The 13,442-nt window shown below is 39.5% G+C and overlaps 1 protein-coding gene across 8 annotated transcripts in view; it reads right to left on the bottom strand.

Annotated features, from left to right (window-relative positions):
- Nucleotides 1–13,442, bottom strand: part of SPTAN1 (spectrin alpha, non-erythrocytic 1) — a 53,448-nt gene that overhangs the window by 9,729 nt on the left and 30,277 nt on the right. For 6 of the 8 annotated variants that reach the window (XM_080402578.1, XM_080402577.1, XM_080402574.1 and 3 more), the window contains 21 exons: nt 13,212–13,316; nt 12,380–12,403; nt 12,005–12,040; nt 10,127–10,174; nt 9,653–9,744; nt 9,112–9,256; nt 8,813–8,994; nt 8,556–8,655; nt 8,222–8,419; nt 7,986–8,132; nt 7,309–7,412; nt 7,009–7,171; nt 5,901–5,915; nt 4,024–4,155; nt 3,528–3,665; nt 3,051–3,155; nt 2,632–2,840; nt 1,695–1,815; nt 1,425–1,546; nt 742–874; nt 199–297 (listed from right to left, as the gene is read on the bottom strand). In XM_080402578.1, coding sequence (XP_080258704.1) covers nt 199–297; nt 742–874; nt 1,425–1,546; nt 1,695–1,815; nt 2,632–2,840; nt 3,051–3,155; nt 3,528–3,665; nt 4,024–4,155; nt 5,901–5,915; nt 7,009–7,171; nt 7,309–7,412; nt 7,986–8,132; nt 8,222–8,419; nt 8,556–8,655; nt 8,813–8,994; nt 9,112–9,256; nt 9,653–9,744; nt 10,127–10,174; nt 12,005–12,040; nt 12,380–12,403; nt 13,212–13,316 — 2,418 coding nt within the window. The remainder of the gene's footprint in view (nt 1–198; nt 298–741; nt 875–1,424; nt 1,547–1,694; nt 1,816–2,631; nt 2,841–3,050; nt 3,156–3,527; nt 3,666–4,023; nt 4,156–5,900; nt 5,916–7,008; nt 7,172–7,308; nt 7,413–7,985; nt 8,133–8,221; nt 8,420–8,555; nt 8,656–8,812; nt 8,995–9,111; nt 9,257–9,652; nt 9,745–10,126; nt 10,175–12,004; nt 12,041–12,379; nt 12,404–13,211; nt 13,317–13,442) is intronic. The other 2 variants (XM_080402575.1, XM_080402580.1) reach the window with 1 other exon arrangement.

The raw sequence follows: 13,442 nt of genomic DNA, 5'->3' as shown, positions 1-13,442 counted from the left end.
CGGTCTTAAACTGAAAGATTCTGTCCAAGAAACAGCTTTGAAAGCAGTTAACACTAACAGCTTATGCAGCTGAAGAAAACAAGTAAGCGCCCTTTTCAAAAACATGACAAATCAGTCCTCAGAGAAGAGCAGGTCTACTTTGACATGAAAACGCCCTGGGTAGCCTTTGAAGGTTTTTCTTTACCAGTTTACACTCACCTTTTTAATGAGATCCTGTCCATTAGCACAAACATCATTCACTCTGTCTTTGTGGACAGTAAAATCTGTCTCGAATGCCTCATGCTTTTTCAGCAAGCCCTGCAAATACGAGACAGTCAGTTCTTAAAATAAATTCTCACCGCTTACTAAAAATAGTAATTAAAAAAACCATTTCTTGTTATAAATCAGCTACTAAAAACTTTTTCTGACAAAGATTAGCTGGTTAGCGCAACTTGCTGCTCTTCTGTGGACAAAAGGAGACTGATACTGATTTCCAGCCTAACTTCAGCTAGTCGATTTAACCAGGACTGCCCATCAGAGGTCAAGAGATGCAAAGCTACACCAAATTGCAAGTCATTTCTACAAGAAACAACGTAATTGGGATGCTTTTATAAAATGAATGCACGCTTTTTACAGTGTGGGCCTTCAAAAGGAACTGACAATAACCTCTAAGTTGGAAAGACAGTTAAAGAAAAGGTTTGTTGAGCTCTAACCAACAACAACACAACAGGACCAACAATGAGCTGACAACTTTCTGCGTACCTGGATAGCAGCAAGTGTGTCCCCATAATCCTCGCTGGCTACCAATGTCATTTTCTCATTGATCCAAGCTTCTTCTTCCTCAACATTTGCTACGAACTGCTGGTACTCCAGAGACTCCTCTAGACGCTGACCCCTGAATCGGGAAACAAAGGTAAAATTACTCACCGTGTTGCTCCCATGGCTTTTAAACGCAAGATGTAAAAACAAATTGCAACAGCAGAAAACATGTGAACGTACAGAGACTGAACCCTGAACACACAATCATTCACACTTTGCTTCTCCAGTAGCAGACTGCAGCATCTACAGCTCTAGAAACTCACTAGGCCACAAAGTCTGCAGCTATTGAAGGACTAAAATGAACGTTTTTTTCCCCCCAACAGCTTCTATTCAGAAAAACATCCTGGCAGTGGATTAAAGCCAGTTAATTTCAAGTCTGTGGTTTCCAACTGGTGCAAGAAAAGGCTAAACACAGCATACCTCAAAAAAAGACTCATGTTTCTATTGAGGAACATTATCACTGAAAGTCTTCTCAATAGTCCGAGTCTGTCAGCAGCAATATGGGCTATTACATCAAACTACTAATGACCCATACCCTAAACCCCTAAAATTCAGTAAATCCAGTCATTATGAATCCATGTTGCTGTTTTAATTAATATTGAATTTTACAAAACCATCTCACATACCTAGCAGCTGCCAACTGTTTTAACTCTTTCCAGTGATCCACAAACTGAGCCAGTCTCTGTTGTATCTCCTCCTTTCCAATTGTGTTATCATCTGAAAGCTTCTTACCAGTGTCTAGAACACCCTGCAAAGCAGAGAAACAGAGTTAATGGAACATCACTTGCTCTCCACGTTGTCTGGATTCCAGCAAGCCTCTTACTGGCTTCCATGTTTGCCACAAGCAAGAAAGATGCTGCCTTGTAAAGACATCTGTCAAGGAGAGAGGCGTTTACCTGGATCGCAGGTTCATGGGCAGCTAATTCTGCTTCTAAACGCTTGTGTTTTTTCCTGAGGTTCTGCACACCGGTTAGGTCTCTGCCATAGTCCTCTGAGCTGACCAACAGTTTCTTCTCTCTAAATTCAAGACAGAATAAAGATAAAATCTGAAAATAACTTATATAGGTCAAACCTGATGAAAGAAAAAAACCCACGACTGCAGGTAAGGAAATGTTCTGCATAGCGCAAAAAACCTGGATGTAAAAAATTGTGTACGTGAGTTATCAGAGAACAGCAGCTGGCTCCTGGCAGCACATTCAGGGGTAACACGAGACGGAAAGAAAGAAGGTGACAGAGAGCCTGTTGTTTCTCTCTGAAGAATAGAGTCTCTCTGTACTTTCTAAGAAAACAGATATTTTTTGTAAAGCTTACCTGCTGTTGTCCAATTTTATTTTTTGATTTTACAAGCATGACAAAATAAAGTTCTGTAATTTGAATGGTTTCTATCAGGCTCACTTCCTTCCCCCCAAGATAACACTAATACCAATATGGAAAGAGCGTTTGATTAATTACTACACCTGGCTAGAACTACAGAAGTACTTCAAACTGAAAAAGTAAGGTTTGAATTTTTAGTAGGGGCTTTCCCAAAAAGACTGGAGTCAAATTTCAGTCATCTGGCCCAGCTCTAAACAGCATTACTTTTACCAGTACAGAGCTTTCCTTCCTGGGGTTTGACCAAAGGAAACTGCAGATAAGAAGCTGCACCCAAACTAGTGCTGAAGCCATTCTGAATACAGCTCTCCTCGAATGAGGAGCAAAGGTGATTTCTTGTAGAGACACACCCTTGTGGAAAAGGCAGGTTATAAAACCATACTACAGACCATGAATGCTGTTAGCAAGCTGGCAGTAAGCACATGCCCCCATGCCAGAGCCTAGAACCTCCAAAATACACACTTGATCCAGGACTCCTCATCATCCATATCTCGGAAAAACTGATGCAAACGGTGGGACTCATTCAGCTTTGCGCGGCGGGCAGCTGCCATACTCTTAATCCTCTGAAAGCGTCCATTAATGGTCTCACGCTTATCCTTCACTTGGGACGTATCGAAAGCACTGCTGGTCATCAAACTGTCAGCCTGACTGTTCAGGTCCTTCAGACGATCCTGGAAACGTGGGTGAAAAAGTGCATGAACTGCTCTGATCTCATTTTTGCGTTTGTTATGTCAGTATAAAAATCATTACCTGACGGCTGTGCAGCATTCACAGTTCTAATGAGAAAACATGTTTCAACGAGTATCTGACTACAGCACATATTGAAGTGCATTTGCCGATTACAGTAATTTACCTTCCAAAACTAAAAGAGAAAGCAATACCTCATGAGCAGATATATCAGCTTCCAGTAACTGGTGTTTTTTCAGAAGGTTGTTAACTGATGCCAAGTCCTTCCCATAATCTTCAGATGCCAACAAAGCCTCCACCTGGAGGTGGGGAAGGAAAACCGGGATGGAGAACAAGTTGTGTTTTCACAAACACCTTGAAATTTTAATGTCTTTTTAAAACCATGCCAATTAGTTCTCTTCTCAGTTTTTTACAGTGTGGATAAACCTTTGCCTCCTCACCCGTTTAATTCCTACCACATTCTGTGCAAATATGCTTCTGCTTACTTGATTATTTATAAATAACAACATGAAAACATCCACAAGATTTTCAGTCATGATAAACATTTATTCCAAATAAATCTAGACTTGCTCAAAGGTGGACTGTGCTCCACAAGGTCTAACATCAGCGAAGGGAATAAAAAAAAATCAGAAAAACAAGTCCTGCAAGTAAATAATCCCAAGCTCCGTTACCTCTGAAAGCCAGAAATCAAAGTCTTTGATTCCAGTATTGAAATTCTGTTGCTTATTAGCTTCTTTCAGTTTCTGACTCTTCTCTGCTGATTTCTGTACCAGGAATTGCCACTGGTCAGCCAGGGCTGCTAGGCGTGCCTGTTGTAAAATGGAAAAGATAAATGCTACAACCTAAACCCCTAAGTTCTGATAAATGCAAAACCAGAATACAGTGCAAGTTTGGCTCTTGATTCCACACATGTAAATTAGACAGTCACTATTTCATGCTGCCTAGCTCCAATTTATTATAACTTTTACATCCCAATCATGGGATTCGAAAAGTTCCCACCCTTGAGAATGAAGCGAAGTGATTACCCTGATTTCTACTTCATAGCTGAAATAGAAAAAAGTTTCTATAAAACAAGATCAGCTTTTGAGGGACACACTCATGCCTGAATTACCTAACCATTTCTCAAAGCAAAAACTAAGCACATCTTCTGAAACTTGTCATACCTACCTTCACAGCATCCTCACTGCCAGCACATGCTCCTCTTTCAATCAGCGAGTTCCCCATATCAATGACTCCACGGATCCGATCTGCGTTGGCATGGAGCTCAGCTTCAAAGGCTTGGTGCTTCTGATGTTTGCTCTGAATAAGACAAAACCAAAACGGTTAAAGAGACTGGACAAAGGGCTCCTAAATTGTTCTCATGGGCCAAGAGGGCAGCACAAGAGTTGTTGACATAAGAGGGTCGTACATAGCCTGATCTAAGGAAGTTCTCGCTCAGTAAGAATACTTACTGCTCGCTCAAATAGTAACTCTCATTAATCTGAGTAACCATCCAGCTTTGACCCAGCTAAACTGTCCAGTGAGCCGATACACGTTACTCAGGCAACGTCTGCGTTTTACAGATGCCCATGCCACGTTCCTTGCATTAAGCTGAGCTGTTAAGTAAAGCTTTCTCATATTCAACGCCATCACCTTTGAAAAGCAGCAATTATATGTACCCTAAGCAGAAGCACATTAGATCATCCTTTCCATTCCTATAGTAATTCCATAAATTTCTATTTCCCTTCCTAATCTATAGGTAATTAAGAGAAATCACTGCTGCAGCCTATCTGCTTTCTGCACTGTTTTGGTATTAGTCAAAGCCATACATGGCCACATTATATATTGAAATAATGAATGAACAACCAAACCCCTCTATAAAAAGAACTGAATTATTTGTTAAAACTTTTTCTCTGCTGAGTTGAGAGCACCATGAGAACAATAGGAGCCTTGGTGTGGGAGGAAGTATGCAGTTCTCTCTCATATATACATGATCCATCCACCCACCAGGAAGATAACAATAGCACAAAAATGACAAGACAGAATTTACAGGTATTAACTGGAAATGCTAGTAACATTGGGCAGGGATATACAATGCCCTGAGAGAATGGAATGAAAGGAAATGTTAGATTAAAAATAAAAGATGGAAAATACTATAGCGCTGGCATGAGAAATTCTGCATGAACTGCTTTATTTTGGGAACTGTTAATCCCGAATGTTGTGATTATAAAAGCATACCCTTCAAAGCTAGATTTACCAACATGTAAAATTCAATTAAAAAGCTGCCAATTGCATAGCTCCATATAATTACCATGACAACAAATCCCAGGCAAGCCTTTTTAGTTTAATATAAAATTCTAACTTTTTCAATTAAAAAAAATATTAATGTACTGCAGCCTGAAGAGATAAATTAATCTTTCTTTTCTTACTTCAGTTAGCTTCCCCTTTCTTGGTTCTGTCTTCTTGCATTTTACTCCAATTCCTGGACTCTTACAAGTCCTGCCAGCTTTCCATCTGGTATTTATTTCTTTCTGGAGTGGTCGTCCTATATTATTCCTTTCTATGCTACTGCTGAAAGAACTAAGCTATCTAGGTCTACCATTTTATTGAATCCTCCATCTTCAGCATTTGATTCTACACACAAGCTAACACAGTTGACGTTGTGTCATGTGTTAAATCATCACCACTGAAGATCAAAACAGGAGGATGACAGGCCCAACAGCCAAATTTCTGAAAAAGGATAGGAACTCATTTTTCTGTGGGCCAACTCCTAAAAAATCCCATGAAACTACATCGCTAATGCACCACAAATTAAACAGATCATGCAGAACACCTGCAAAACAAATGCATAAATAAATGATGCTGAATAAGCATTAACAAAAAAAGCCACATCCATAACATGAAGATCAATAGCTGTACCTGCATGTAGGTCAAGAACTAATAGAAAACAAAGAGATTGCATGAACTGACGGATGGAGCAACAGATTGCAACCAGATCTTGTGCTCACGCATAAGCTATACAAAGAAAACAAATTCACATACCCGGGCTAGTCCAAACTACTTACCAGCAGTTTGGAAAGCTATAAAACAGATTGAGAGAAGTAGTTCAGTGCATTCATACTACTTCATAAACCAGTATTAAAACACAAGAGGTAACCGTAATTAGTTATTCCTAAACACTGAAAAATCAACGAGACTTCACATTTTCCCTGGTTTCAGCTGGGATAGAGTTAATTTTCTTCTTAGCAGCTGGCAGTGCTGTGTTTTGGATTTGGTGTGAGAACAATGTTGATAGCACAGGGATGTTTCCAGTTGTTGCTGGGTGATGTTTATACTAAGTCAAGGACTTCCCAGTTTCTCAGGCGGTGCCAGCTGGAGGGCTGGGGGGGCACAAGAAACTGGGAGGGGACACAGCCAGGCCAGCTGACTGAACTAGCCACAGAGGTATTCCATACCATGGGACGTCATGCTCCATACATAAACTGGGGGGGAGGGTTGGTGGGGGCCTGCCAATCCTTGCTGGGGGACTGGCTGGGCATCAGTCAGCAGATGGTGAGCAACTGTGGTGTGCATCACTTGTTTTCTTTTCTCCCCTCCCTTCACCCTGGATTTCATTCCTCTCCCTCTTTTTAATTATAACTGTTATTATTATTATTGGGTTTGATTTATTTCAATTATTAAACTGTTCTTATCTGAACTCTTGAGTTCTACATTCCTTTCTGATTCTCCTCCCCATCCCTCTTCTGGGTGAGGGGGCAGCAAGCGAGCGGCAGAGTGGTACTTAGTTACCGCCTGAGCTTAAACCACAACAGCATTTTAGAACATAAGACAAAGATTAGACCCAAAAACTCCATCTCCTCATTTTATTATCTAGATGCTGGGAAAAAGACAGAACAGCTACTCAGGGCTTTCTTCAGGAAACTTGCTGCTGCAGATACCACATATCTTATTAATTATATGCATCAATAATTACCAAGTGAGTGCTATTTTGGGCCTCCTGTCATGCATAATGTAACTTTCATTTTCTCCTTATTAAATGGAGACCACGTCCAACATGGTGTATTACTCTGTTACCACTGAACAAGAATTCCCAAGCATATTTTTTTCAAGCCAGATTATGCTTTGCAAAGCTAGAAATTTTATTTTGATTTTTGAGCTGAGACTCATATTCACCTGGATATTTGTGGGATCTTTGTATGACTCATCACTTGCAGTCTGGAGCTTTTCACTGATCCAAGCTTCTATTTCATCCACATCACGACTGAACTGCTGGAGTGTCTGAGATTCTCCTAGCTTCGACCTCTTTTCAATCATTTGAGCTTTCAGACGAAGCCACCTGTATGCAATTAAATACATATGCTGAATGAGAAACTAGGACTGCACAAGGCATCATGTTTAACAGCTACAAAGCGTTGCAAAAGAGCACTCTCTTTCAGTTGGTGTCTGCATCCCGCCTAAGAGGGCAATACTGACCTGTCCAGAACCTCATTGCGTCTGTTAGCAATGACTCCTTTTGCATAATGATCAGCAGAGATCAACTGGTCGGCAAAAGACTGTAAGACAGCAATTTTCTCTTCCTATTAAAAACAGAAGTCATAAATCACCACTGTGGTTCCTTAAAATCAGGTCATTAGCAGGGAATCAGGTCATTAGCAGGGTCTGGAACAGAACATGACTTCCCCCCCCCCCCCCCCCCCCCTTCTTTAAATACACATTATTGTAAATGTGACTATGAAGGAAGTCTATCTTCTACAGGATTGCAGAGTTCAACTTCAGAACATCTTTCACCTGTAGCGTTTAAGAAAAAAGTATCTTTTGGAGTTCAAGCTACAGCAGTACAATCTCTCAATAAGAAGTAGGCAGCTTTCTGTTACAAGAAACTGAAAATAAACCTTTTTCTGTTGTAAAAAAAGAAAAAAAATTTCAAATCAGTAGAGAGATTTACACAAACACTCGACGCTATTCCTACACTCTTTGTAGCCAGTAAAATACATCCCCATCTGCATTAGCCACTCTGAAACTTCTGCAGATCCCAAATGGCTGATTATTTAGAACTGAACTTTAGAAGCCATACATGACAGTAACTTCTGCTAATAATCCATGTAAGAAAAATTAAACTATCTTGCCTTTGTTTCAGCTATACTCCTCACCTGTACATTGATTGCCTTATCAAAATCTTCATGTTTCTTGATGAGTGCCTCCACACTGTCTAAGGAGTCTCCTTTATCTTCTGTGTTTAGGAAAGCCTCACGGGCAGCCATCCAGTTTTCAGCTTGTTCACAGTCCCGATGAAACAGCTAGGAAGAAAAAACTCCAAAGCATAAGAAAGACAGACCAAGAGCACTGCTCTAATGAAAGGAGTCTTTTTATAAACACAACAGAGTACCTGTAGTTCTAGGCACTGGTCTAGCATCATTCTGCGCTGGACCCAGGCCTTCTCTAAGTCTGTCCGTTCTTGATCTAGAATATCCAGTTTCTCCTTGATCTCCGGGCTGGCATAGTGTCCGTGAGCCAGAAGTTGTTGTCCAAACTGTTCAAATGCCTGGAAAGTGCCAGCCCTTGCATCTATTTCAGTGCGGTGCTCCTGCAAGGTATAGAGATGCATTACTGAATAGACGACAGAGCTAGAACTAATCTATCTTTGGAACTCTAAAGGGAGGGCATCAGAAAAAGAAACATTTTTTGATGTTTATGATACACAGTTATCATCTTTCATATACCTGGTGCCTTTCCAATAAAGCTTCAGCTCCAGTCACATCCTTTGCCAGTTCATCTGAGGAGACCAGGCCCCGGATTCCATTGATCCAAGACATAAGGTCCCTGTGAACACACGTCATTAATAGAGAAACTTCCAGTCCTTTTCTGAACCCTCCACAGAAACACTCCTGTGGAACAATAACCCATATATGCTTCACTAGTCATATACCAGACAGATAAATTGGGGTGGGGTGGGGGGTGGGGAGACCAGCATCTTTACCTGAAGTCACTGAGGAAACGCTGCAGGTCATGAGAATCTCCAAGCTTCTCTTTGCGCTGGTCAGCACGTTTTCCCAGACTATTCCAAGCCTGATTCAACTCAGTACATTTTTCTTGGAGATCTTCAGCAGATTCTGGATGTGACTGGATCAGACGCTGGGCAGTTTCACCAAGAGAATTCACCTAGAATTAGAGAAAGGGAAATAAACATAATGAAGACAAAAAGCATCTTTTCTGTAATTCAGTCATTTCTGCTAGATAAAAAGAAAGCTTTTGGTTTTGTCCTCTTCACAATCTCACCTTGTCTCCAAGAGCTGCCAAGTCTCTCTCAAAGCCTTCATGTTTGCGCTGCAGAGCCTGCACACTGGCCAAGTCATGCCCATAGTTGTCTGTATTTAATGCTTGATTTTTCTCCTCTATCCATTCTTTTGTTTCATCAGCATCTCTGATTTGAGAAAAGGGAAGGCAAAATGAGAGTCAAAGTGAGAGGGCATACTAGGATCTCTGATACCTAGCAGGTCATCGATTTCCAAAAAAGTTCATGTAATCGATGGTTCTATTAAATTATTTCCCAAGATGACACAAGCAAACTTTGGCAAAATAGACAGTAGTCCAGACTTCCCAAAGCCTGCAGCAATTCCATCCTTTCATGTTAACAAGTCTTACTTTTTCTAGGAAGAATACAAAGGATTCTTATTGGACCACTGGTGGTCTACATTCCACTGAACAAGCCGGGAGTTGAAATATGATTTGTTTAGAATCAGTCCCACTATATTTCAGAAGTCTTAAATAGATAAAGCATTTTACTGAGGTAAGACCAAAGACGATACAAATACCTTACCTGTGGAACCTCTGGACTTCATGGGCACTGCCCAACAGCTGGCTTCGCTCCTCTGCTAACTGCTGCAGAGATCTCCAGCGTTCATTCAGTTCCTGCAAGACAAACCAAAAATACCCCACTGATATTGCAGACCACAGTATTAACACAAGAAACCTGTGTGACTTGAAAAGTCAAGACTGGCCTTTCACTACATGTCAACGTTATATATTCTGTTTAATTCCAGAAGCACACACAAATTCAAGTAGTCTAGGTATATAAAATAATTTTAAGGGTTTCTCCTGAGATGTAAAAACAAATGATTTTACGTATCTAAGATACTGGTGTAACCTGAGAAGTAAATGCTGTGTATGTCAATACTCCTTTCAGTAAGTTGATTCAAAAGGGTTTATACAGAGTAAAGATGAAGACTATGGAAAGGAAGGGTAAAAAACATTCTCAGCTTTTAAATCAGCTCAGAAAAAGTTGTAGTATTACCTTGATTGAGTTAAAGGTTGCCACTGTGTGTACCATCAAACGTGCAGACTGTATGAAAAGGAAGAAATAAAAAAACCATGTAGCATTAAAGTGAACTCTAACCAATCAGAGCCAAAATCAGACTGAAAAAACTCCTTAAAAATCTGTAAGGATGTGGCCTAGGTCAAAACCAGGGACTTTGTAAAGTACAACTCTACAAAATGCAGGAAGAAACACCCTAGGCTTTGAAGGTTTCAGTGAAAACTGCTGAATTCTTAAATTTTATATACTTCTTTAGAACAGTATTTTGATACACTGTTGTTTATGATGAAAGAGAGACAAACAACAAAAAAATCAATGCAAGTAAATTACAAAACCAACTAAGAACAATTAGTTGTGATACCTAAAGTATTCTAGATCAGAGTAAGAATAGTTAGAAATTTAGAAGTGAGTACTACCTTGTTAGCGTAAACTGAAACAAGCAATAATAGTCTTAAAAAGGACAAGGAACAGGAAAATTTAAAAGGCAACATTCAATAACTGAATTAAAAACCTCCAAACTCTTAGTCATAGGGACATGGGGACAGGAAATCAACCAAATGGTTTAACTCCTGGCTGTGTTTTTGGCTAAAATTATTGAGATATTTCTAGATCTCATGAAAATTGAAGGCTAATTATAAAAAGGATGACCAATTCCCTCCAGCATGCAATCTACTTTTCTGACTATGACGGATTACTTGCAAAATTCAACCCTTTGCAGAGACACACATAGAACTTAAGAGTTTGCATAGTTACTCTGAGACTCTCAGGATTGAATGTACATGTGTATAATCTCTGTGAAAAAAAATACTTTTCTTAGATCATCAGTTCTTGTTGACATGGCTGCATTTTCTACAATGCTGTCAACACATTGCATGCTTATCTGGTTTCCCCATATTCACACAGCTTAGAAGATGTACAAGCAGCTGTAAGTTTAAGAGGGTGGATGTAAGACATGAAACATGGAAATCAAATACTAAAGAAAAGCACAATTTGGTAATATCAAAAATATCCAGGATGTTTTTGTCCATCAGCAGGTGAGAGCTACTGCATTGTAAGCCACTAATGAATGGAGAAACGCTACTTCTAACTACTGTAGAAAATGAGCTAGAGATGAACAATGGAAGACAAAGATACTGCTATATACATACACCATATTCCTTACTAAAGGAATATTGACATGAATGGCTTTGACTTTCAGAACAAAAACATTTCTTTCTGCTCACGACATAAAGTAAGAACTCATGCTAAGCTAACAGGGACTGTTTTGCATCTAATGGCCATGTAATATCTAATAATGCTGGCATAAAAACTGGAATAAGTCTTATAGTACAAGCTGAAAACAAAACAGAGTTTTGCAGCAGGGAGGTAAAAAACGAACTGCTGGCAATTCCTACAGCTACAGCAATTCTGCTGGAAACCTATCTCAGTTTTTCTCATAATCATACCTGCAAATAGAGAGCTGACTTAGCCACTTGACTTTGCCTAGGTGGCTTTTATTTTTAAAACAAAGAGTAGAACCTGTGACATCTTTATGTATGGAAAGAATCTGTATGCAAGTATATTAAGGTGAATTCCTGCTAAATGCTCAACAAATTTTTGTAATGTGCTTGTTGAAGTAAACAAGCAAACTGAAATGAAAGTCCCTAACCTTAAATCAATACCAATTCAAACACTTGCTGAGACTCGGACACCATTAGAATCACACTGTCAATAGTGATTCTGCCCCAAAACAGGGGCAGGATTGAAAGGAAAGAAAAAAAGACAAAAGGGCACATGAGGTGTATGGTCTAAAAAAGATGATGTACTATAGTTTTTATTTTACTTTCCTGTTGTGTGCTACTAAGTAATGACACCTACCTTCCAAGGAGAGGCTGTCTTAGAATCAGTTTCATCCTGTTTGAAAATGTGAAGAAACAGCTTTAAATAGGAAGCAAAATCTAGAACTATCAGAATATACTAAAAAACTTCGAAAGTTCTCCATGCTCAATCCTTAACAGAGTAAATCAATTTTTACAAGTATATGCATCATTTTGGGTTATCCTGCTCTGCATTGATTTGTAATGTGGGGTAAGACACTCCAGAAATAAAGGGATCAAAGAGAAGATAATATTTTTATACCTATTCAAAGTCATTATTGAGTTTCTTCAATGAACTACAGTTATGGCTGAACTTCTACTTGTACATCCCAAACCTGTTACAATTGCCACACTATTCCAGAAATTTAACACTTACCCTGGGCATCATACCGTAGACTTCCTACAAAGGAAAAAGAAAATAACAAGTTGTTTCTGTTTATCCTAACAGAAAGCAATTTTTTTACTGTTTTTGAGAAAGTGAAGATAGCAGGAGATTTGTTGCCATCCTTCTACAAATTGGTTACCAGTATGTCATTAAGCCAAATAGTGCTTGCACAATCTGAATGCACAGCAGAAATGGGAGTCTGACTACTCAGCCATATATTGCAACACATCATCTTAGAGCTCAGAAAATAAAAAAGCTGCTTCAGTACTCTGTTGGGACCAGACAGAACTATTTACAGAAACAACACAAGTATGTGAAAAGCTGGCCAAAAATATGGGTATGTTACTAAAAAACCAACCAACCAGAAATAACCCAGAAAACCCACAAAACCCCTCCACTGTATAGATGAGCTCTATTTTATTTCTCTTTCGCCCTATTCTTCCTCACCATTTTTCCTGCAAAGAAATAAAGGCTGAAATTTCAAACTTATAGGAAGCAAAGCTAATGCATGGATTCTCTATGACTTGTAATATTAAAGACCTTCCATTCCTAAAAAAAGAAAAGAAAAAAGCTCTAGATGCTGCAATTTGCTACAGCACTATTTTAAAAGAAACAGTTCAAAGTGTACCCCTTGTGATGGCCACAGTACATAACAGGCACTAAGTATCTCCAGTTAGAATATCAGCATCATCAGACCAGAGAGAAAAAATGAACAGCTAGAATCTTGCACAGTGACATGCAAAGTGGAAGGCAGCAGACAAAAGAAAGGAAGAAAGTCTTTTGCTTCTCAAGAGAATTAGACTAAGTCAGCATAAAAGTGGACCTGTTGCTGTACTGCTTGCACTTCATCTGCCATCAACCCTTCTGACTCCAGGTCATTGGCAACCTTGTTTATGTCCTTCAGGCGTGACTCGTTAGCTTTTAAATCCTGCACAGAACAGTAAAACGTAACAGAATTAACATTCACACAATCAAAACATGTGGAACAAGCTAGCACACCAGGGGTGTCAAGAAGTACGTGGTTTGTAAACGGCAGGAATTCAGTAGACTTGAC

This window comes from Falco punctatus, assembly GCF_963210335.1.
Source record: "Falco punctatus genome assembly, chromosome: 9".
Classification (NCBI taxonomy): Eukaryota; Metazoa; Chordata; class Aves; order Falconiformes; family Falconidae; genus Falco; species Falco punctatus.
This window is presented reverse-complemented; position numbering and strand designations above follow the sequence as displayed.